Source organism: Oryza brachyantha, chromosome 3 (genome assembly GCF_000231095.2).
Source record: "Oryza brachyantha chromosome 3, ObraRS2, whole genome shotgun sequence".
Taxonomy (NCBI): Eukaryota; Viridiplantae; Streptophyta; class Magnoliopsida; order Poales; family Poaceae; genus Oryza; species Oryza brachyantha.
In genome coordinates, this window is record NC_023165.2 from 14,189,072 (window position 1) to 14,214,525 (window position 25,454).

Consider the following 25,454-nt stretch of genomic DNA (forward strand, 5'->3'; position numbering starts at 1 on the left):
CAATTAATGTCCTATTGGGACTGTCCTAACTATAGATGATTTGGAGCTAGTAGTTGACTATACTATTGAACTTACTCTCTGTTTCTGAATATCTCTGAACTTCTCTTCTCTGAATTTCAGCGCTCCTGACAGCGTGGTCGCGCCGATCTGCCGATTGCCGAAGAGAAGATGAGGAGACGAGACGACGACTGCAAGATCAGCGGAATAGACGAGTCAGCCTCGGGCCTCCACGCGCTCGCTGGCTCCGAATACAGCCCATCAGCAAATCACATAATCAGGCCCAAGACAGCTATATGCGTCCGACTAACACTAGCAATATACACGTGCTAACTCACATCCCAATTTAATAATACACATAAGACAGTTTAATTTTTTAAATGCAATCATATATAAACCAAAATTTAAACTTATTTGCATACCAGATGTTATTCTCTTCACAATCGACATAATTATACCATCATAGTATTACTCAACTTTAAACGATAATTGTAACAACACGTATGCACACACACCTAAAAACACTCTAATCAAGTAGAATTTTTAATATAAAATTAGTGAAGGAAACAAAAATATTATGAAACATGTGCCACTGCTACGAATCAACTGTGAAAGTGGTGTTGCACCAGGCATTTGACAACATACATTGTTGCTACGAAAGACATTAATATATTGTTAGCCACTGGAGTGCTACTACGCCAGCCGCCTACCAACGTCATTGCTGTTAAGAACGATGCAGACAATAATGGTGTGATCCCTTATGCAAAATATTTTGTCTTATGTATAGAAACTCTCATAATATAAAAATAATATATCAAATATATTCACCATGAATTAGTGATCTTTATATGGAAAAGTAATTAAATATATAAGATTTAAGAAGGAAAATTCCTTCTGTTAAATGGAAACGTTGGTGCACTTACGACTCACGTACGACCGCATCGTCGTCGTCTACAACGTTACTCGTCGTGGGTCATGTTTTACCGTGCGGGTGGTACGCGAGTCGCATGATTTAGTCGGAACTCGGGCCGTCGGATCGTAGAGTAGTAGCATTCAAAAACACACACGCACACACACAAAGAAATTAATTGGGTTTAAGCCCGGGAGCCTCTTCGCCTTCCGCTACCCCCGCCGTCGCCTCGATCCCCGCGCTCTCCGTTATTTAGCTTCGATCTCATCCACGCCAATGCCGGAGCAGTAGCGGCAGCAGCCTCGCTCCGCAGAGCCACCGGCCTCATCCTTCCGGTTTGCGCTGGGATCCGCTATGCCCCCCTCCATCTCCTCGCCGCCGCCGTATCGCGGCCACGGCGCTGGCGCTGACGACGGCGGCTCCACCGACCCGTCGGCTCGCCGCCGCCGCAGCAGCAGCGCTGCCCTCCTCGGCCCCAGCCACTTCCCCGCCGTTCCCTCCTCCGGCCAACGCGTCCTCGACGGCGCCTGCCGCCGACCCACCTCCATTCGCCGCCGCCGCCTCCGCCGCCGTCGCCGCAACAGTATTCTCTCCCTCCTCCACCTCCCCACCTTCCGCCCTTTCTTCCTCCGCTACCTCCTCGCGGCACGCGCAGCAGGCCACCGACCCGGCCGGAAGTCCCCCTCGGTAGGAATGGGCATCTATCTCTCGCGGCTGCTCCGGAAGAGCTCTACCGAAGTTTGTAAGGCGCCGCCAGGCGATAGAGCCAAGCAGGTACCCATTTTAATTCTCGTGTGTTCATCTGATAAGAAATGCGCATCAATCTTTGGTTTGCACAGTAAAATTGACAATGCAGCACCTTTCCGGTAATACATTTTTGTGTCGACCCAAATTGCTTCCGGTGAAATATGTTTTATGTTGATAAGTAGGAATATATTAGCTACTCTATCTGATAAAATATTTGTTGTTTAGGATAATATTTAGTCAAACTTTTAAAATTCAGATAACCTGTTTTTTGTTAGAATAAATCTATAAAATCTCATAAGCTTATAATATTATCATAGGACTTTTTGAGATTAAAAAATCTATGTACATCATTTGTTTTGCTTTTAAACTAAATATTTAAAAAAAGACAAAATTTGCTACAGGGCATCGAAAAACTACGTAATTAGCCGGTCAACACCGTAAAATCACGAATTTGTTACAGCGCACCACAAAAATGTGGTAATTAGTTGGTAGACACTCTGGCTTTATTTTATTAATTTCGGAGTCAAAAATTTTAAAAATGACGATATTGCCCTCGGTGGCCAGGTCGCCACCGCCCTCGCCGCAGGCCCGTAGCTGGGTCGCGCCGCTGCCGCCTGCTCAGTCGCCCTATAGGCTAGGGTTCGGGTGTGGTGCGATGCCGAGACCGACTAGGTCTGGTTTCACTGGACCTAGTCGACATAACGGGTTGATCACCGAGGGCAATCTCGTCATTTTTAAAATTCTTGACTTTGAAATTAATAAAATAATAACCGGAGTGTCTATTCGCTAATTATCGTATTTTTGTGGTGTCCCGCCACAAATTTGTGATCTTACTATGTCCATCGGCTAATTACGTGTTTTTTCGATGCCTGTAGCAAATTTTGCCTTCAAAAAATGATTGATGGGATTAATTTTTGAGGTTAACCAACTCTTGTTGTAAATAAAAAAATATTTTTGACCACAGGGAGTATACTGTATTAAGCCGTATTAATCCATAAATCAATAAAATTCCTTTGTCAGTCTGTTTTCATGAATAATTTGTGAAACTTTATTTACAAATTGAATGAGCTTTCTAGTGCTCAATTTTTATTTGGAAGTTAAATAATATCAAATAAATTAATTGGAGCACTGCAAATTAGCCTTTGTAAGTCTGTTGCCTTTTAACTCTTTTCAACAGATTTCACAAATAAGTTAATGTGTATGTACCACATGTGCTATCCTTTACTTTTTCAGGATCTAAGTGAACTTTTTACACCTCTCGCACATGAAGAAGAACGTGAAATAAACAACATTTTGTGTAGTAGTGATCAAAGGTATTCTCGGCAACCATGGGTTTATTTGCTTGAATATTTCTCCTATATCTTATAGCACAATCAGGCATTGATTTTCCACTTATTGTATCCAGTAAGCAAATAATAGTAATGCACGGGCCTTCCAGTATTGAGATTACTAAAGAGATAATCAGGTGCTTGAGACCTGGTTGTTGGTTAAATGATGAGGTAAACATCCATGTCGAAGATGGTCTGTTCATGAAAGTATCCCGAAGAATATGTTAAACAAATGTCCCATTCATTCTGAGCTTGACCAAAATAATTAAACAATTCTGGCTAGCTTGATGTTAGTTGTTCCCATATTTTGTGCTTCACACAACAAGGCATCATCAGTATTCTATCTTTTTTCCTTGCAGGTCATCAATTTGTACCTTGAATTGTTAAAAGAGAGGGCAGAAAGAGACTCAAAAAAATTCTTGAAATGCCACTTCTTTAATACATTCTTTTATAACAAGGTTTGATGATTTGCATATTTTTCTTTCTTGATCTGCATTATGAAATGCTCTTTTCAGTATTTCTGTATTCTGTTACACAGTTTTATGATTGTCAGCTTATCAGTTGTCTCTCTGAAGCATTGTCAAGTCACATTTATGCAACTATTACTTGATTCTTTTCCCATTTCTTGGAGGGGAATGGATTCTTTTCCATCCATAGTTGGAATTATCAGTCAGTTAGCAGGAAAACCTGTGTCCCAACGCTGAAGAATTTGGGACCATACATTAATTTGGGGATATGCTACTCCTTCCTTTACAAGTATCCTTAATATATGTTGATACTTGTCTCACATTGACTGAGTGATTAACCTTTTCTTGAGTAACAAATTTTGTGGGTTGTTAACCTATTTTTCTGTTTTGTGCTAATTTTATATTGCTTGTAACTTCCCTTGCTATTTGTTAATAACCTGTCTTCTTAGTTGTCTTATAATGAATTCTAGCATGTAGCTTGCACACCTCACAACTTTGTGGCTCATCTTCAGCTTGCTTGTGGAGAAGCTGGTTATGACTATCAGTCTGTCAGAAGATGGACAGCCCGGTTGGGCTATGGGCTTCTTGAGTGTGAGAAAGTAATGCTTCCTGTTATGAGTTTCTTTAAGATGTTTTTACTGTGTGTTTTTTTTCAAACTTATTATTAGATTTATTGTGCAGATCTTTGTTCCAATACATAGGGGTGTGCATTGGTGCCTTGCAATAATAAACATGAAGGATAAGACTTTTCAATATCTTGATTCGTTGGGTTGTGTGGACCATGGTGTGCTGAGGATACTGGTAAGCTTAACTGGTAGAAGCATATTACTAGATTAGAGAGCCGGTTACTTCCAATCACTTCAGTTGTGAGTATTTGACTTTTGACATATGAGGCATTATTTTGATAAGATGTCTTTCAGATGCCATAACCGTCTGATCATATTTTTAGTAGTTGATTCTGGCATAACATTTAGACTTAATTGTTCAAAATCATTTTTGCTAAGTATGTTATGGTGTTTTCTATTATATGGATGCTATAAATCTAGAGCCCTCACAATAGTAAAAGGGTAGACAATTTTACCACTAACACATTTGTGGACTTATTTTCTGTGATATAAAAATGGGAAAGGTGTTACATTTTCACAATATTTGCATGTCTTAAAATCTGACATGATTCAGAATTGACCGATAGGAGCTATTTCAAGCTTTTTAGTTTGCTAATTATGCGCACATTTTTTTCCGTAAAAGTTTTGTTTTCTGTTCCTCAGGCTAGATATATCATGGATGAATTGAATGACAAGAGTAACATACAGGTGGACACTAGTTCATGGCTGGAAATATCAGATTATATTCCTTTGCAGCAGAATAGGTACGTCTTCTTTACATATAACCAACCAGAATTCAGTATGGAATGAATACTATCATTCAGTGCATTAATACATTACATTTGTGTTGCACATAGGTAGCAATGATCAGAGATATACATGTTTGACACTGAATTTCTTGTAATAGGTGGGATTGTGGTATGTTTATGCTAAAGTTCATTGATTTCCACAGCAGAGGTGTTGGCCTGTACTTTAATCAGGTGAGTATATAGTACAACATACTGGTTTCAAGTGATTGGATATGCTTAATCTGGTCTCATTGGAGGGGATTAATTGTCTCCGACTTCAAGGCCTCCTAGAACAAACCTACAATAGGGATTCACTATTTGCACTAGTAAGCTAACCTCAAATGTAGGGCCTTAACTTGCTAACATGAAGCTCAATCTCTCGCGTTCATCCATTTATATGGAGTAAACATGTACCTTAATTGGGTGTGGTGTTGTCTAAATCAATACTATCTGCAGGAAAACATGGAATACTTTAGGAAGCGAACAGCAAAGGAGATACTGAGATTAAGAGTTGACTGAAGAGCTGTCCTTTCATGCTGAAATAGTGTTGGGCATTTTGTCATGGCAGGTATTCTTCTTGCAGCCTGTTGGAAAAGGTGCAAGGAAGTGTTTATTTTGATGAGTATAAGATGTAGGTATAAGGGCACATCTATTTTGCACAATTCTCTTATTTTTATAGAGTTAGGGAGAGATTGAAAAGAGAGACATAGGGAAGACGACAGAGCTAGCAGAAGTCGAAAAGTAGGATCTTAGCAGCTTACAACTGGAATGCTTAACCACCCCCCCCCCCCAAATAGAACTATAAGGGGATATGAATCGCATCATATTATTCTTAAACATATACATGTGCCCTGTTATGTCATATATATGTGGTGATTTACTTCAATGATATTCTATGAAAATGGCATCACCCATCAAGTTTTTTTCCTTGTAGCATCTCGTTTGCTTCCGGCTATATTAGCCGTTCTCAATGGCTTGAAAAAGAATGTGTGAAAAAGGGACTGCCATTGCCGGGTGATATTCTTTCTTGAGGGTTACATGGCCCTAATTTTGGGAGCCATATCGCCACAGGACATGAAATAGTGCTAGCTCACACTACTGTGGGTGAAATTAAGCAATCAACATACTTCATGTAGTGATGTAGGAACAAAAAATCACACCCCTTACATTCAGTTAAATTATAGTAGGAACATCTAGATCAACTGCCAAGCAACATAGATAGTGGAATCAGGTGTCACGTACATAAACAAAATCCTGCACTAATGGGGCGTTGCTATCAATAGTACTATTTGTTAAGAACTGACTTAAGTGAACATAATTTGCAACCTATAATTAATTATACACGATAATATACATGGTATGAGGTACACCGTACACACATGTATGCGTGCAAAGCGACTTGTTCTTAGGCTTGCTCTTGGCTATCAGCACACTTTGTTCCAGCGAACACTTAGGTAGGAACAAAATCATCTTCGCATTGGTATCATTTATAGCAAATGCAAGTCCTATTACAAATTACTTAGGAAGTGTTTGTGTGATTTTGAGCACACAATTTTACTTTAGAGGTTTAAGAAAGAGAAACCAAGAGAACGAGTAAAACCGGCCAAACCATACAGGTAGCACAACTTCAATAGATTTTGAGACATCTCTAGAAATACTTAGGAAAACCAATTTTCATATGAATGCAATAATTTAGAAAAACCCTTTGTAGTTAGTAGTTTGTCAAAAAGAAGCCTGAGTTCTAAAGCAATTACAAATTAGTTCCTCGACTCAAGGCCAAACTTCCAAAATTCCAAACCCTGAGGAACCAGAATGCAAAAGTACAAAACCTGTTAGATTTCACCAAATTCCATCAAATAGATAAAAAATTAGTTAAGAGAAAACCTGCACTTTATCCCACCGATCATGCCTAGCTGAGGCGTCACAATGCCAAGAACGGAATAGCCATCAACCCATTCTTTCCAAAAGCAAGCCATTTTGATCGTAGAGACCATCTCAAGCAGCGGTAGGAGCAGCAGATAGAACAATAGAGCAAGCCACTGTTGCAGCCTGTAGCTCTGAAATTCAGCCGAAGCACTTGATCAAGCAGAGCCCCAGAATACCAGCAGTAGCAGTAGCAAGTAGAAATCAAATTAAACCAGCATGCAGGAAGGCAACCTCTGCTAGAGATTAGTGGAAGACAGAGAGGGATAGAGCTTGCCAATTAGTAATCCAGCAAAATATAACACCTATATAACCATAGTTGTCCGGGATTCAGTCACAGGAGAAAAATAGAGCGAAGAAGCAGGATCTCAATTATGATTAGGAGTTCAAGATCTGCCACGAGACTTCTTTCGCACATGGATATTGACATAAGTGTAAGAGAGTTGATTTTGCTGAATGTAAGAATATTCTAGTTTTGATTAAAGTATTGCATGCAATAATGGCATGGTACTGATTCTGTACAGGATTTTAGCAAAAGACCATTAGAACATTCGTGCGTTCATGACAAAATTAAACATGCCAATCTAACCAACAAATCACATTACTTCATTGTATACGTCTTTTGGCACTACGGTTATGTTCGGCATGGCATCACCCCAAGCTCTATCGAGACATGCATGTCACTGAGGACGGTATTGGATAGCCGATATTCATATCCAATTTTATCCATATCCAATTTTAAGAAAATTATACCAATCAATGGGCAAGTGTATAGATATAGGTAGGTTCCACATGTATAGAGACATATTTGGGTTCTGCACGTAGAAACGAATCAAAAGTTACAAAAATTACTTTTATACCTAATAAATCATATTACAAAATTTTAGTTAAATTTGATTTTTTTTAGTGTGAGCGCGAGTTTAAAATTTCTATATCCGTGTTTCTGTATACTAAATATGCATGAATAAAATGGGTAATACCATCCCCATATCTAAAATTACAATGGGTAATTATTTTTTACCTATACCTTACCGAAATGACATGGTTTGATAGTATTTGAGGAATAATTATCGGTTAACTCTGTGCCAGCAGCTACAGTAAGACAGGGGATGCAAGCGTTATCAGGAATGCGTGAAACGGATAGGGTGAATAATGAATAACTGGTGACAACTCTAGCCTCTATCTCTCTTAGAGCTAGAGCCCAACTGAATGGTTTTAACTCTAAAGAAAATGAGAGTGCGATTTGAAAAGAAATGAACTCGAGGTAGAGCTAGTTTCAGGCTACTCCAGACTTCGATTTTAGAGAAGTTGGAGCCCTACCAAACTGTGTAGCATGACTCTACATGTCCAATAATTTCTTTGTATTATAGTGCAACCCTTCATTGTGGTTCATGATCTACATATTACAAGCATGTTGCGCTAGGAAAGTTATGTTCGCCCTCTTCACTAGGGACTCGCTAAACGCCTAGGCCACTTTCCACTATTTGATCGAACGGAGTGAATTTCAAAAACAATGTCTAGATTGCTAAAATAACAAGATCCAATACATTAAGATCAGATAAGTTTGGAGATTGGCATATCATTTGTATGTTCTATCTAATACTAGACGTAAACGACCTAAAATTTATACGAATTATTATTCAGTTCAAAGATACCATAATTGGTTAAAGTAGAAAATTTTATATCATACAATATATTTTGATAGCAAATATGCATGGTAATCTATAAAAATTTTAGTTTTCGGTGAGGCGTCGTCTCAGGCTGCCACGCAGGACGGTACTGTTGCACTGTTCATACAACTGTTCACATATACTGTTCATGCCCGACCTGCCACTGTTACACCGTTTTTACTGTTTACCCACGTCTGCACTGTTTAACTGCTTTATTTTTAGACGGCGGTTAGTTGCCAAAATTTTTTGGTAAGAAAATCATATCGAACGTTTGATCGGATGTTGGAAGGGGTTTTTGGACACGAATAAAAAGAAAATTTATATTCCGTCTGAAAATCGTGAGACGAATCTTTTGAGTCTAATTAAACTATCGTTAGCACATATTGGTTACTATAGCACTTATGGCTAATTATGTCATAATTAGCTTTAAAAGATTCGTCTAACGATTTTCCTCATAATTGTATAATTAGTTTTAATGTTCATGTATATTTAATACTTTATTTATGTGTCTAAAAATTCGATGTGATATTTTTAGTAAAAGTTTTTGGGAACTAAACTTGGTCTTATTTTTATCTATAGTTGATTAACCGTTACTGTTCGTCTGTAGGTGATAAACATGAAAAATTAGTGTTTCAAAAAATATCCTTTACAAAATAGTGTCATTTATATATCTATTTTTCACGGCAACGCGCGGGGTTGTCGGCTTGTTTATATAGTTTTGATAATTTGGAACATACCAATTTTTAAAATTTAAATATTGACTGCACACAGTCTAAAACGAGAACGCCGGAGGTATGTCAAACCAAGAGAATATGAGGTGCTGCCGTGGCGCCGTGCTACAAAGCGCAAAAAATACATGAAAAAAGTCACAACAAATAAAAGAAATGGAGATGTGCAAAACTATGGCATGTAGTACCATAGAAAAATCCAACTGAAAATTCGATGTACGCAAGGAGAAACAAAAAAAAAAAATGAAAAGAAGATAAATTCGTGCTCCAAATAGTGCTCAAACAGTTCACATTACTGTTTACCTGAAATTTGTCTGTCTTCTTTTCTCCATTTGTAGATCGAATTTTGAGTTGATATTTTGTGTGGGGCAAAATACCATAGTGTTGCACATACGATGACTTTCACCGTAATCTTTTCGCTTATACTTATACTTATAAGCTAAAATTTAAATTTTTAAGCTTAAATTTAAAGTTGTTTTTAAGGTTTTTTCATCGTAGATTATTTTTTAGCCTTGACTTTTAAATCACTGTGAATACATATATAAAAGTTTTATTCATTAGTTATTTTTTTTTGCAAATATGCTGCCAAACAATCACCCCTGTATCATATTTTTTTAGACTTTTTTCATGCCTTTTTTTGGTGGTAGCTCCTGAGATTTTGTCGTGTAAATCCTACACTAGGCTGCCATCTTTTATCTTTTTTTCTGAAAAAAACCAAATGACATATTAACAAAAGTAATTTTGAATAAAACTTATATATATATATGTGTTTTTAGTGATTTAAAAGTGACTGCTAAAAAATAAACTATGTAAAAAAAGTTTAAAGAAATTTTTGGTTTATAAAGATAAGCGAAAGTGAAAAGATGATTATCTTTGCTAATGGTGGGGTTGCCACCCCCAATATACCAACCTATATGGTGTTGTATCATTAAACAAGAAGATCGGACCCGGCCCATGTGGAGTTGCACCAAGAATGAAAAGCTTCAGATTCTTCCGTCCTCCCTTCAATTGCAACAATCACATGAAGCTTAAGAGTCAACTATCCTATCATCCACTGGATCAGCTCCAGCTTTATTCCTCAAAAAGGAAAAATAAAAAACCAATCCTGATTGTACTCCATCTTTATTATTCTGCCCCAGCAGCAAGCAATCTCATCTCTCTGCAATGCTGTCAATCTGTCATTTGTGTTAGCCTGGCCCTGGTCACCAGGGCTCAGTTTTCTTTGTGCTTTTGCACTTGCAGCTATGCTGGCCATGCAAAGTTGCTTTCTCTTCAGGCCTCTGCACTTTGTTCCTACATCCAACAAATAATAACTTTATTTTTCAATTTCTATGCTCAACGTTTTGACCGTTCGTCTTATTTAGAAAATTTATATAAAAACTTTAAAAAATTAGCCACACGTAAAATACTATTTATATTTTACCATCTAGTAACAATAAAAATATTAATCACAAAAAAATTAAATAAGATGAATAGTCAAGACATCATATCTAAAATCTGAAAAATGGATTTATTTTGGGACGGAGGTACTAAAATGAAACTACATGGCATGTTCAGAAGACAAAATCTGCAATATACGATGGTGAATATTTGCACTCCCTTAAAAAAAGAGCAGTGGTAGTGATTAGTGGTGAATATTTATACAATTATGCTCCTCTAAATTTTGACTTGTAAGACCACCGTCCATTCTATTTCAAAACCAAACTTGACAAGCACAAACTTCTCAATAGCTCTAAATTTCAAAATATTTTTTTCCTTGTAATGCTTCGATGTGTTTCTTTAATTCCATAGCAGTGTACGTGTATTTTGCTAGTGTAGTTGAAAAGGCTGCAATATTCCCAGGGAAAAAAAGAAGAGAAAATGCTGAAGTATTAAAGAACAAGTGTTTCACTCATTAATCCACTTGTAATAGCCAACCATCCTGCAAGTAGAGGAGATATTATTTCCTATCAAATCAGGAGATAGAATAGGATGCGAGCAAGTGAATATGGAAAGGAGGGGCTCACAAACTCACTAATTTAACCTTCAACAATGTGTAGATTACTTTGTGTTGTATTTCTTGAAAACTATTGAGGAGGTGCTCCCTTTGTTTAAAATATAACTTTTTCACGCTCTCTAACCTTAATTTTGGACTATTAGGTTTCTATAATATATTAACAACAACTATAAAATTAACATCATATGAAAATATTTTCAAGTATAAACCTAATAGTACTTATATGTATGACACAAAACACGTAGTATATCGTTAGCTCAATTACTAGTAAAAATATTTTATCGTTGACTTTGCGAAAAACAAGAAGGCATATTTTTTTAAGATAATGAGAATGCATTATATTTTAGTTTTAACTTTTAAGATTATGAGAATGCATTATATTTTAGAAGGGAGGGACTATCTTTGTTTTGAAGCTTCCAATAAATAATGTGCTTTGGTAATTGGTAGACGTCTCCCAAAATTTCATCTCTTTCTCCAACATGCATTAGTTGGACGAGTTGGAATATTGATAGAGATAGGAGCAAAAAACAAAGGGAGCAGATGCGTTATCAAATTCCCGCTGGTTCACAATACTTTAAGAATTAAATGAGTCCATAACTCCATGAACAATAAGACATGTTGTTCGCTTTTTGATGACGGTAAACATGCATTTCTGCGGGAAAAAAAAAACTCTGTGCACCAAAAAGAACCTGTGTATATCGAGAAAATTGTATTGTTTTCATTGTACTTGGTACAAATTCTAGGCAAAGTTTTATGTGGGATTTTGACACAAATATACTCCCAAGCCTATGCAAAAATCAAGGCAATATACTTTTATCATTTTTTTTCAAAACACAAGCACTTATAACACGCGCACACCCACCCCTATCAACTTAAATATAGAACAAACAAACAGTTTTTTCTCCATTTTTAATGGAACAGTCTATCCTGTAAGAATTTTGAAAAAAAAATCTAGGCTCAAATCATTTTTTTCGAAGGATTTTGGAGATTTTTTCTTATACAAATAATATGCTCTATCATTCTTATGTTCCAAAGATGCTATTCCAAATGTATTTTAGTTTAAAATAACTTCAGAAACCATATGTTTTAGAGACCCAAGGGAGTAATAAATTTTGGGAAATTAAAGAAGTTTTTTACTAATATATATTGTCTCAATCCCCAAAAGATTTCATCTTTGCCAAATTTGTTTATGCCACAAAGAATTCGGTTTTAGAGTAATTATTACTTTAAAGTTTGAGAAAGTGAAAGAAAAATATTTTGGAGTTTGAGAAAGTGGGAGATGAATACGTTGGAGTTTGAAAAGGTGAGGGTACTTTAGTCTTTTGGGTGTATATATATTGAATTATAAATTTTACGGTCTTTGAGAAAGTTCCTCGGGATATCAAATTTTTAATATAAAATATTGGTACATCGAGAAATACCTAGTACTTGGAGGTACCAAGTTTTTACACAAGAAAATTTGACAACTCAAGGTACCATTTCAAGGGTGATAAAAAAACTCATATTGATATGTGTAGGATGGAAGAAATATGAAGTTTGTTAGGATAAAGGGAGTAGCATCTTTTAGGACATTCATAGTACACGTACATGGTGAGTGGTCTCAACAATCAACTTGCCATGTAGGCGGTTTCTATGGAGGGAGAGAGGGCACGTGTGCGGACCAGTGGCTATGTGCGCCCCATCAAAAATCATGTGAAGCCACACATTGTGCCAAACCTGGAGGAGAGGAAGAGTAAGGGAAACAATGATTATTAGATCTGGAGGAGGCGCCAGCATCAAGCCCCGGCGCTAGAGGAGGAATGGGAGAGCCAATGGGTGGAGAAGGTGGAGTGGGCAGGACCAGAGGGAGAAGCGACACTGAAATAGGAGGAACTTACCCGAAGGACCTCCTCACTACTACCATCACTTGACTGATTTGCACCGCACGAAGGTTCATAGGCCCAAACAAGGATGCCATGTGCATTAGCAATGACGACCTCCACAAGGAGTAGCTACAGAGGACTCCATGCCTTTGAGCTTAGGGAATGATAATAGGCAGATCTAGAGTATGTAAAGACGACAGTAGTTAGGTAGAGCTTGGGAGTCGCTTTTGACATCCACAGCACTGTGAGCTCCCCCGTGCCATTCGGCCCCGATGTGTTGACGGCCCTATCCTTATCAAGCCCGCCTTAACTTTCTCATCACTACTGTCGAGTACTGGTGAGAGACGTAGAGGGGTGAGATGGTGCCAAAGTGAGAGGGGTGAAGCGACATCGGAGGATTAGGAAAGGGGGAGTGGAAGTTGCACGCCCATTACCAGTGTAGGAACAAAGAGTGAGGTAGAGGGGAAGTATGAGAGGAGGGGTATTTTCTTCTCTATTTTGGATTTTAGGGTTTTTAGAGTAAAGTTTTGTACTAACATATAAATTGAAAGAAATATAATGACTAGAATAGAAAGTACCAGGAGCCAGAATAGAAAATTGAAGGCACTCTTGAAGCCACTTGTATTGTGAGAAAACCAGATTTTTGACCTATGGTCTTAGCCAATGTGGCACTCTGAGACTACTCATAGGAGTAACATGCATTCAAATGCCCTCAGATAATTAAAAAGTCAAAACAAGTGTAGTTCATGTTCTGTGAGTTGATGTGATGGTTGTTTTTCACTGGCATGAACTTCTATTAGGTAAGTTTCATGGTTGTTAACTAGATAAGGGTGTGTTCGATACTCCTTTTCCCACCTTCTGCTTCCTCGTCTTCCGTGTGATCTTTCGAAATACTAAATGGTGCTTTAAAAAAATCTATAGAAAATTTATTTTAATTAAATTTTTAAATTTTAGCTAATATTTAATTAATTGTGTGTTAATCTATCAGTCCATTTTACATAATAGGAAAAGTTCCTAAACCTACCGAATAGAGCCTAACTGACATCTGCATCACATAGTAAGAATATGAACTCGAAAAAATCAGCTATGTTTCAGACTAAACCACTATTAACATTCCGTAGGGTATTGTTTGTCTGGTTTTACAAGTTGGTGGTGGAAAATAGAGTTCGATTAAGATCGGGCCAAAATAGAATTTACCATTGATGTAAATTTTTCAGGGCTCCTTTTCCAAACGTATTGTTACTTGAAAATAGAAAGAAATGTTAGTTTTCAAAAGGACCCTAAAGGGTGTTTAAAGGTAGTCTAGGATCAACTGTTCTTTGATCCACATTAGAAATAAGAATCTATTTTATAAAAGCGTATATAAAGGAAGAGTTAGGTATAGTTTCTTTATTAATATAAAAAATTATTATTCTTCTTTCCTTTTTATCTACCCCATGCAATAAAATTTTCTTCAACAAATGTAGTCGACTTTAGGCCTTTGTCATGCATAATAATATTTTTTTCTCTCATTCTTTCTTTTTCTCCATATTATCGTATTTATTTGCATGATGATAAAAAAAGTCTGGTAATAATCGTCTTTATATATGTTCTAATATGTTCAAAATTCCAAAGGTAGGCTATCTTCTACAATATGTTGTCTTCTCTTCATTTATTAGTGTCACAAGCAGGAAGCTGGGAAAGAGTAGGAGTAGAATTGAATATGGTCTATCCCGTAAGGTGATAAGATCGGTCATCTTCATCTGTCTCCATCATCTATGAAGAGAGTAAGATTATCTTCACCCTAATATTTGAACAAACCAGAGCCATATAAAAGAAAAACTAATAGATATTTAAGGATAATCCAATATTTGTAAATAATGATGGTTGTATAAGATTAGCTCTAGTTTAATCAAATAAATTAAATTTTATTTTACGATAAAACTTAGTTTATTTGATTAAACTAGAGCCAATCCTAAATTACACATTTGGGGTGATTGTTTGACTTTTTGATTAAAAAAAACAAACACCATATTTGTAAATAAAAAATAATTGATAAATAATATATATATATATATATGTATTCTCAGTTATCTAAAAGCCAAAACTAGAAAATAAGCTTTGGTAAAAAAATTTTCTAAAATCAACTCTAAATTTAAGGTTAAAATTTTAAATTTTGGTTTACGAGCGACTCCAACAGTTACCCAAATTCCGTTTCCAAATCTGGTCTTTTAGCAAGTTTATAACCAATATGGCAAAGAAAAATTGTTTTATCTCCAACCATTAGAGATATTTCACTTGGTAAAAATAGATGTAGTTATCAAAACGGTTGGAAGTTGAGGGAGATCGCATCAGATTGTCATCGCTCTCGTCGCTCCCGTCGCCCCGCGCCACCCACGCCGTGCCACCGTTGCCACGCCACCCCGCGCCGACGGCCGCTGCCCGTGACCCTGCTCTGCGCCTCATGCACCCCCGCGCCGCCTGTGCCGCCCCCCGCGCCCACCAGTGCGCTGTCCTAAGCTGCCCCTTGCCGTGCGGGCGACCAAGGCGCTGGGGCGGAGCGGCCGGCGGCGGCCAGGAACGGGCCTCAGCAGCGGCAGTGGCGGTGCTGGTCGGCGGTGGCTCGACCACGCCGGGACTCCTCTTTTCGTCACACGTGAATTTTTCAGGTGGAGACGCGAGAGAAATCTAATGTCGTATTTTTTGGATGCCAAGTGAAATCCGGACTCCCATATATACGCGTAAACGAGAGGATATGGCAAATTGCCAAAATTTGAAAACCCGGATGACAAACTATTGAAGAGATAGTTTTTTTACAATTTACCAAAAAACAAAGATAGCAAGTTAGGATGAAGAACCGTTGAAGTTACTCTAAGCAGAAGAAAAAGATAATGACGATAGACTGACCCATTCTAGTCCCTATTTCTAAATATAAACATTCATTTTGTGGTAGAGGGTGTCTAGGTACGAATGGGGCCAGCTGACATCCTTGTGTTATCCGACCGCTATCTAGGATTTTCCTAGGTTGAACTATCAACTTCAACCCTTCACTATTTTTTCACAGCTTATTTAATTATATCTAGGTGACAATGACAAACATAGGTATTTTGTAAAAAATATCTTACTAAACAAAGATTTGTTGCAGTAAGAGAAACAGAAAAAAATAATTTGCAAGAATTGAACTATCCCATGTAAAACTCCTACTACAAAATTCTTATGCTCTAAAATACAAAGTTGTCTTATAAATGAATCTTGCACCAAAGCATCTGCATATTAACTGGAGCAGTAGTAACCAAGCTCTCTGACCTTAGGACATCGAATGGTTATCTCACTTGCTATATTTAAATTTGGTAATTTTACGTAAAAAAATATCCTCCAAAAGAATGGTTATTTGACCTATCATGACATTTGAATGACTAAACTTAAATCCTCAATAGCCAAATTTGGTAACCATCTCTACTAGCAAAATTACTATCTATGGGTCCCACCTGGAACCCTTTGTTATCCTCCCCTTGCTAGATTTGAAGAGTATGGATGGAGAGTCTTTTAGAGATGCTCTCAGAATTCGAGTTGCCAAAACTAAAATAAATGGCTACATTTTGATTTAGAGAGTCAAAATTTAATCATTCTCTTGGAGATGCTTTTAAGTTTGTAGCACCGCTTCGCTCATGTGACATGATGCACACAGAATTTGTACTTGTCATGAGTTTTCTCCGATAATAAAGGTATCTTCCAGTGTCCTCTAGCTAATTGCATCTCCCATGAATGTTTCACAAAGCCATGCAAGATATGCAGACCTTTTGAGGGAAGAATGCAGTGGTAGAGTACAGGAGATGACCCTCTGCAAACCATTCACCGGAAGAACAAAAGAGTGGTCAAAAAAGCCGGCCAGCCCCCTTCTTTTGGTTCATCAGATTCTGGTCAAGTTCTGCATGATTGGGAGCTTAGGAGGGCGTGGCAGCTGCTTAAAGATCTCATTTTGCTGGTTTTTTAACTTTCTTCTTTTTTCATAAAATTAGTTCTAAAATTAAGTTGTATAATTTCAACACTGGACAATCAGGTCCAATAAAAATTTACAAAAATACCCCCCATGGGAATCTCATGCACAAAAGCCCACATCCACTTTAACAACAAACATGCTCTCACCAAAAAGGACCTGATCCCATTGGCAAGAAAAAGTACTTTCCACTACTACAAATTTTTAGGAGCAGAGAAAACAAAGTGCAATCATCCAATGCTGAATGCCCACACACTGCAACAGATTTCTGCAGAAAGTGATGCTGTAAAGAAGCATTTGTAGGGGCCGGCCAGGCTCAAAGAAGAGAGAGAGGGGAAAATAAAAACAGCACGGAAAATGCAACAGATTCTACTGGTTTCTATGACCAAATAGAAGTAGTAGTAGTAGTACGAAAACAAGAATATATAATATTCAGTTCAGTTTTGCTTGCACATAAGTATCATGTTTCGTTTTAAAAGGGATAGATTTGTAGGGCCCCATCAATGGCATCATCCATCCAAGCATTATTTGGTCATCTATCCCAAACAGCAACAAAACACTTGTAGAGTAAAAGAGTTATCAGTTCATCTGGCATTTTCAGTGGAAGATCCACTATCAGAGTAAAAAAGTTTAGAAGAAGCAATTTTGACTGGGAAACCAAAAGGGTTTCAACTCAGTTGGATCTTTCAGAGCAACCATAACAACTGATGAAGTGAAGGGCCATTTCAGAATTCAGACTGGGAAAAAGAAATAAAAAAACAAATGTACGGGGAATTCAGAGAACTGCTCACTCTCTTGTATTGCACCATATGGTCCACATCCTTGCATTGATGCATCAAAATCCACAATAGCTCGTATCAGCTACAACAAGATCAACCACAGCTACAAGAAGAAGAGGATAATTTTGTAGTTTTGAGGGCATTGATTGCTCATATATTGTGGTGGATTTGTAGCTACATAGATAGGTAGATACATAGCACATACATACAAGAAATGGGTGTGAAGAAGATCGAGCAGAAATTAAGCAAGAACGAGCTCTGTAGCTAAGCTAGCCGTGGTGGTGGTGGTTAATGGAGAAGGAGGGATTGGGAGTCAGTCGAGGTGGGCCGACCTGACCCGCTTGTGGCCGGCGTGGCGGACGGTGCCGACGGAGCCGCCCTCGGAGGCGGCGGGGCCGCCGCCGGAGGAGGCGGCGAAGAGGGAGGAGAGGTCGGCGTAGAGGTCGACGACGCGGCGGATGTTGTCGTTGAGCTCGCGGATGAGGCCGACGTTGCGGGAGAGGTCGCCGGGGACCTTGGACTCGTGGTTCTGGTTGATCTCGCTGATCAGCGCCCGGTTCTGGTCCAGCAGCCTCTGCACCTGCACGAAGCTCGTCTGGAACGCCTGCAGCACCTTCCCGTCCGCCGCCATCGCCGCCGCCGCCGACAGCGTGTCGCCGTCCATCCCTTCTTGCCCTCTCTCCTCCTCCTTCCTCCTCTCTCTGCAATTCTTCAATCTGCGTGATGGTGAGACGGCAGTAGCCTGATGAGTTCTTGAAGCGCGCACACAGAAAAAAAAATGTTCTTTTTTCTGTAATATGTGTTTGGTTCAGCGATAATTTGTGCAAAAAAAAAATTGGGGTTTTTTTTGGATGGAATGGTTAGGGGAATTTGCAAAGTGGAGCAGGTTTTAGTGGGGAAATGTGGATTTCACTGTTTGGGGAATGGGAGGACACACGTACTGTTCAACGAGATCAGATGTAGTAGTACTTGACGAATCTTTCTTGCTTGGGGTTGGACCCAATAAAAACACGATTAAAATCCTTAATACTTTTTTCCGTATGTAACGTTGAAACTAGCAATGTACTAATGTTGGTGGGAATTTTTTTTAAAAAAAAGGAAATTGGTAGTCTAGAACCCAGATAACTGAAAGTCTGAAACGAGAAAGAATTCCAAATCACACAAACCGCGTCAAATTTCGTAGCGAAAGAGTGGTGATGAGTTATAAAGTGAACAAAAATTAGAGACGAAAGATTCCCAGCAAAGGCATGGAACGAATCCAAGAACAAAAGGCAAAAGAAAATCCGCTACGATGGGATTTTTCTCGACGGAAAATTCGCTCAAAATGGCAGCCGCCTTCGCTACAGAACACATCCAAATCAGCACAACTCGAAGGGAGCAATCCAACTGATGAGAAGGAAATTCAAGCGAAAATCCACAGATTTTGGTGGTCGCAAGGGACAGGAGAAACCACGTCGAGTTCCATCCACTCCCGGTCAACCTCACGCACGAACCTGAATCTGAACCTGAACCAGAGCCAAGAACTGGAGCCGAATTTTGGGCGGCAGGCGGAGCCAAGAACCTAATCCGCCCAAGAACACAGCACTCTCTCTCTCTTTTTTCCCCTCGAACAGAAGAACACAACCAAATAGTACTCGAAATTCTGAGATCGAAGAGGGAGAGAAGGGCTGTGCTGTGCTTACCTCAGGGAGACCGTAGTAGCATTTCTTGGGAGCTGATCAGATCATGCGACCAACAGAAAGAGAGAGAGATAGGGGATGAGATCATGGATGGGTGAAGAAGAGAGAGAGAGAGGAGATCAGGAGATCCTCAGACACACGAAACTAGGCTAGCAGCAGGCAGGCAGTGACCCATCGTCGTCATCGTCTATCTCATAGTATGCTACTACTACTATTTCTTTTCTTTCTTGTTTATAAAGCTCTCCTCTCTTTTCTTTTCTTTTTTAGAGGGAGATAGAGGAGCAGAATCTTTTGGTAGAGAGAGATTTGTGGCACGTTCGGACACGTTTCTCACTCTTTATCTGTGTGCGCGCGCGCTTGCTGGGCTTGGCTGTTTGCTCTTGCTCTTGCTGCTCATGCTCTTCGGTTCGGTGGGTTAGAGCATTTCTAACCGTACTTTTGTCTCGTTCCCAATCTTAAATACAGAGTATACCAGAAAAGAAAAGGTTACTTGAGTAAATACTTAATCTCATCTTTCGAAAACATAGCATAATCTATAGCAGAAGAGTTTCTCTCGTCTCTATATCTTAACATCTAATCCTATAAAAAACGGATAAGAATTATACAAGACGATAATGAAATATATATGGATGATATAGTATAAATATTCCGTTAAATGATACCAAGTGATATAAATATGTAATATATTTAGATGTTCATCTAAATAGTATTATATATAACCAAATTTAAATAAACTCTCACGAATACACTTGCCCTGCTCGGCACGGCGTATTTCAGGAACAACGGTGATTGTACTCATGTTTCGGAAGTTTTTTTCTCTCTTTGTTGGGTGTCCGTGCGGCAGAAACTGACCGCCTGATGTTTTGGTCGATTCGGCTCATCGACACAGCAGCGTGGCCGCGTGGGACGCACACCATTCAGTATCAGCCGCGTGAAAAGTTGCTAGCTTTTCATGAAAATGGTAGTGAGAATAACTTAATATGACAACAATAAAAAACGGATGAATAATAAAAACATAGGATTTTGACAGAAATATAAGCGTAAAACAGAGGATTACAAAATACTAAAAAAACATAGGAATGACTATTTGATTGGACCATAGAAAAACATAGAAATTTGAGGAGAGATAAAGACTCATAGGATTTTTTTCATGATGTTCTACACCTCTTGTTAAATTTCCTCCAAAACTTATAGGGGATGAGACATTCTATAGAAATTTCATAGCTTCATTCCTTTGATTTAAAGGGCTTTGTAGAAAAAAATTTTATATGAATAAAATCCTCTAAAATTCTTATGAATTTCCTTTGAATCAAAGTGCCTAAACATAACTTGAGGGTAGTTTAACTAAATAAATCTATTTATTTCTCTATAATAAGTCAAAAAATCCTTATGTTCACTGTAGTAGTCTAGAAATTTTCAAATTAATTGGAGAGAGAGAAAAATAAGAGTTTAGGTATGAATACAATTTTTAAGTACAACAATTCGGAATAAAAATAAGAGATTGAAATAAGAGATCATCAAGAACACAAATTTAAAATTTGAAATAAAAAATAATACAAATTGTGAAAAAAGAAAAGCAGAGTTCAAGTATGAACAAAATTTTGAAATAACTAAAATTCGGAATAAGGACTATTGAAATAAGAGTCCATCTAGAACTATAAAACATGATTAATTAAAACTAAACATATCTAAAAATACTATTGGAGGGGGGAAATTAGAGTCCACGAGAATATAAAATTTATAAATAACTAAAATTTGGGTTAGAAAATTAAGGAATATGAGAGAAGTGTCCATCTAAAACACACCTCTAGATTAACTATAGTCTGGGGCAAAAAATCTACGTTAATTGGACAAAAATATGAAAACATCAACCGTCGTATCATAGTTGGTCTAAATTAGAGAGGAATATGACCCTGTTTAGTTTCCAAAAACTTTTTCTAAAAATATCACATCAAATCTTTGGATATCTAAATGAAGCATTAAATATACATAAACATTAAAACTAATTCACAGTTATAGGGAAAATCGTGAGACGAATCTTTTAAGCCTAATTAGGACGTGATTAGCCATAAGAGCTACAGTAACCAACATGTGCTAATGACAGATTAATTAGACTCAAAAGATTCGTCTCGCGGTTTTTAGGCGAAATCTAAAATTTGTTTTGTAATTAGACTACGTTTAATACTTCAAATGTATGTCCAAAGATTTGATATGATGTTTTTGCAAACTAAACATGGCCTATATTGACCGATTATAACTAAAATCTAGAGATGTATACAGAAAATTCCTATTCCATAACCAAACACCAAAATTTGTACCAGGATCAAATATCTATTTTAAAATGTGCTGGAATCAAATATCTATGAGGGAAAAAAGAAAGCAAAATACAGTGACCAAAAGTGGTAATTGCATAGAGTGCTTCTTTACAACCTAATCCACCCTTTATCGATACAATATCTCTAATGCATTGGATTCCGGAGACTTGCTTTTTCCAAGTGTTACTGCATGCGACACAATGGGATGAAATAATCAGCAAAATACAGGAAGATGGGCAAAACCCTATGTTGTTCTAAAGTATTGTGTGGAGGGAGCCAAACGGTATTATAAAAGAGATTGGGCTATCTTTATATCTAGCTCACAATTGATTAGTATATCCAACGTAAGAAAAATAAATCTTATGGATACACCAACGAGTTATTCCCTCCGTTCTAAAACATCCCTATTTTCGGCAAATTCAAAATATTTTAAAATTGACTAATAATTGAGCTAACAATAATTTTCTATCATGCCTATAGCATCATTAGATTTGTATTTAAAAACATTTCCATATATGTGATGTCAACTTTGTAGTTAAAAACCTCGCAAAAAGGTATACTTTGGTGCTTAGTGACCTCTTTTTAAACGATTAAAAAAGTTGGATTTCATTGTGGTTGGATTTGACAACGATCGATATTGGCATAACCGATCGATTTGGTCCATTGGCAGGGTAATTATATTTCATGCCGAACACAACAGTGCCTATTTCTCTCCTTGTCTTACTTTGCACAATTTTGGAACATGCAAGCTTTTTCTTTAGTGTAATAGCTGTACGCATCGCACTCATTAATCTATTTTAAAGATTGTAAGTTATAATTGCTCTGTTTGAAAAGGCAATTGGTTTATGCCGAATTGGTAATTAGGCAGCATGTACCTAACCTTCACGTGGTGTACTTGGAGATGTGTTTCTTGATATTCATTCTAGGTGTTGCAGTACAATGAGACCATGAGACCATGTTTGGTAAAGGGTCAGCCACTTGTGCGAAAAAAATAGCAGTGGATTACTCTATGATTAATTAATTATTAACTATACAAAACTTTTAAAATAGATTATATTATTTTTAAAAACAACTTTTCTATGAAAACCTTTTTAAAAAGTTTGAAAGGAGTGTGTGTGGAAAATGATAGAATCTGGATTAGTTAATCCAGGAGAAGAATGCTGCCTGAGTAACCAAATTAAACCAATGGATTTTCCCATTGGAGGCATCCACCCGTGGTACCTAATTTGCTTTAGTTGAGAGAGGATGGTAACAGAGGACATAGAGCCGTTCCGTATTTAGTTTGGCACACACCCAGTTTGTCATCAAAATGGGAAAGTATCCACTACAAAACTAGTCTCCAACGATTGAATGGCACAGATAAATCTATAGAAATACTGCCGATATGGTCGAAGAAGACCATCCAAATGATAAAGAGAAATATTATCACAAATATAATAGAAAATCGTTGAGGTTGTTTATGCGCCAGAGAACACCTAGGACTCATGTTCCAACCACACAAACATGTAGCCTAACATCAAACCGATCGTTGCTATGCATGACCAATTCACATCAGGCCAATACACCGCATGAAACAAAGAAATTCATAAAAATATTTACACTTAAAAGTTAATTTAAATGTTTTTCGGTCCAGTTCTATTGTTTCGATTTCATCCTTTTAAGATGGTTTTGGTTTTAACTTTTGTATTACTAAAAATATAATATATAAAACTAGTACTTAGATTTTACTCTCGTCGCCTATGTTACATGTCTCGTAAGTGGTGTAACCACTGTCTAGTCCACAACCATTAAAAAAAAACTCTAATGCCTTGCAAGTAGACCCAACAATGATATCTCTCGTGATTCATGCTTAAAACTTTCGGCAAAATGCAGTTTGGATCTTGTCATTATCGCTTGGTGGTCCTTTGCTTGACCATTGGGACGCCAAAAACTTCCAATAAACGCCCAACACTTTAACTTCCGATAAACGCCCAACACTTTGCATGTCATGCTTTGTTGTTAGGTCAGATCTTTGCCAGGTAGGCCATCACAAAATCAGCTGACGACCACTTGTTAATTACTCACTCCTTCCCTAAATATTTAAAGCAGTTAACTTTTTTATACACGTTTGACTATTCATCTTATTATTTATTTTTAAATATATAAAACTATATATATATATATATATGTATAAAGTATATTTAGCAATAAATAAAATGGTATAAAAATAATTAATAATTATGAAAAATTTTTAAATAAGATAAATAGTCAAATATACAAAATATCCTACCTCCGTCGTTCCGAAATAAGATCTTTTTCGTTTTCCCATATCTAACGTTTGACCATTCGTCTTATTTGAAAAAAATATGATTAATATTTTTTTCTTACTAGATGATAAAACATGAATAATACTTTATGCGTGACTAATTTTTTTAAATTTTTATATAAATTTTTCAAATAAAACGAATAGTCAAACGTTAGATATGAAAAATAAAATAATTTTATTTCAGGACGGGCAGTAGCTAACAAGAAAGAAACAGTTGAGTGCTTGCTGAGCCTGTAGGTACAACTGTTTGTGATTTAGACAGCATTTTTTTTTCTAATGACGATTCGGATAAGTCTCCACGGGGAAAGCAAACATATATAGCATGTTCACGTGCTCGTAAAAGTCAAGGAACATGTTGATGTTTATCTATTCTAGAATTGCTTTCTCTAGCTTCGCTGATCACCTTAGATCGAGTTGACTCACATGTATGCAGCTCAAAGTCAACTTATCCCTAGATTTTAGACTTTATCCAATAAAAGCATTTATGTTGGTTGATGCAACGCCAACTTCTTTTTGTTATTTTCCATCAGCAATGGTGTCTTCTATTATATATATATATATTATATATATATATATATATATATCACTATAGCTCTATTGTCATGAAGATAATTTTATTGACACGGTCTTTATAGTACAATTTGATAACTGTTTATTGCCGTTATATATTATAAAACTGAACATAACTTGATATTGTTAAAAAATTTAGGGCAAATAAATCATTATAGTTATCGAAAAATATATTGATGCGTAATGTTCAACTAGAAATGAGTCATGACTTTTGATCAATTACATAGATTTCATTTGTATGATTTTGAATTTTAAATTGCTAATAAATATAATGTGATATATTATTTTAGAAAATAATTTATTTTAAACATCTAGGATCTAATTTTTGGAAAATATGAGGTTCAAATTTGGTAGCTGAAGGCAAAACAAAGAAAATTTTCAATAAAAGATAATTGATGAGACATCAAGTACTTTATAAATATATCGTTTGTGAGACGTTTGGAGTCTAACAATGCTCAAATCATCCGATGTTCTTCATCGGTTCCAAAATATACAGTAGTAGTGGTAAGTCAAGCATAACTTATACTATTAGTAACAAAAGAAAGTCGTAGAAGTTCGATCATACAATGATGATGTTATTAGATTTATCATTAAATAAACTATCATAATATATAATTCTTTTTATTTAAAAAGACTTATTTTTATAAATATTATTGGTTAAACTAGAATCTGAAGACTATATCAAAATTAAAAAATAGTTATATTTTACAAAGAAAACGTTTTACGTACTACGAAATCGTACTAGCAATGTACGATTTCAGCCGCCGTCAGCAATCCCCACGATTTGCCGCGGCGCTGCCGTCAATGGT

At 37.0% G+C, this 25,454-nt stretch overlaps 2 protein-coding genes across 2 annotated transcripts; one reads left to right on the top strand and one right to left on the bottom strand.

Moving 5' to 3' along the window:
- The first annotated feature begins 1,508 nt into the window (after positions 1–1,508).
- Positions 1,509–5,749, top strand: LOC102714363 (ubiquitin-like-specific protease ESD4). The gene is made up of 9 exons (XM_015835117.2): positions 1,509–1,681; positions 2,888–2,967; positions 3,060–3,153; positions 3,342–3,440; positions 3,962–4,048; positions 4,131–4,250; positions 4,763–4,818; positions 4,962–5,034; positions 5,299–5,749. The coding sequence occupies exons 1-9, from the start codon at positions 1,601–1,603 to the stop codon at positions 5,359–5,361; spliced, it is 753 nt and encodes a 250-aa protein (XP_015690603.1). The 5' UTR covers positions 1,509–1,600; the 3' UTR covers positions 5,362–5,749.
- An 11,878-nt stretch (positions 5,750–17,627) lies between these two features.
- On the bottom strand, positions 17,628–19,824 carry LOC102719089 (protein ELF4-LIKE 3-like). The gene is made up of 2 exons (XM_015834865.2): positions 19,459–19,824; positions 17,628–18,492 (listed from the first exon to the last, which is right to left on the bottom strand). The coding sequence occupies exon 2, from the start codon at positions 18,438–18,440 to the stop codon at positions 18,090–18,092; it is 351 nt and encodes a 116-aa protein (XP_015690351.1). The 5' UTR covers positions 18,441–18,492; positions 19,459–19,824; the 3' UTR covers positions 17,628–18,089.
- Positions 19,825–25,454: the final 5,630 nt, after the last annotated feature.

Coding starts and splice junctions, on each gene's coding strand:
- LOC102714363 (XM_015835117.2), top strand. CDS start 1,601: ATGGGCATCTATCTCTCGCGGCTGCTCCGGAAGAGCTCTACCGAAGTT. Junction 3,441..3,961: donor ATACATTCTTTTATAACAAG/GTTTGATGATTT, acceptor GCTCATCTTCAG/CTTGCTTGTGGAGAAGCTGG. Junction 4,819..4,961: donor ATTCCTTTGCAGCAGAATAG/GTACGTCTTCTT, acceptor TTCTTGTAATAG/GTGGGATTGTGGTATGTTTA.
- LOC102719089 (XM_015834865.2), bottom strand. CDS start 18,440: ATGGACGGCGACACGCTGTCGGCGGCGGCGGCGATGGCGGCGGACGGG.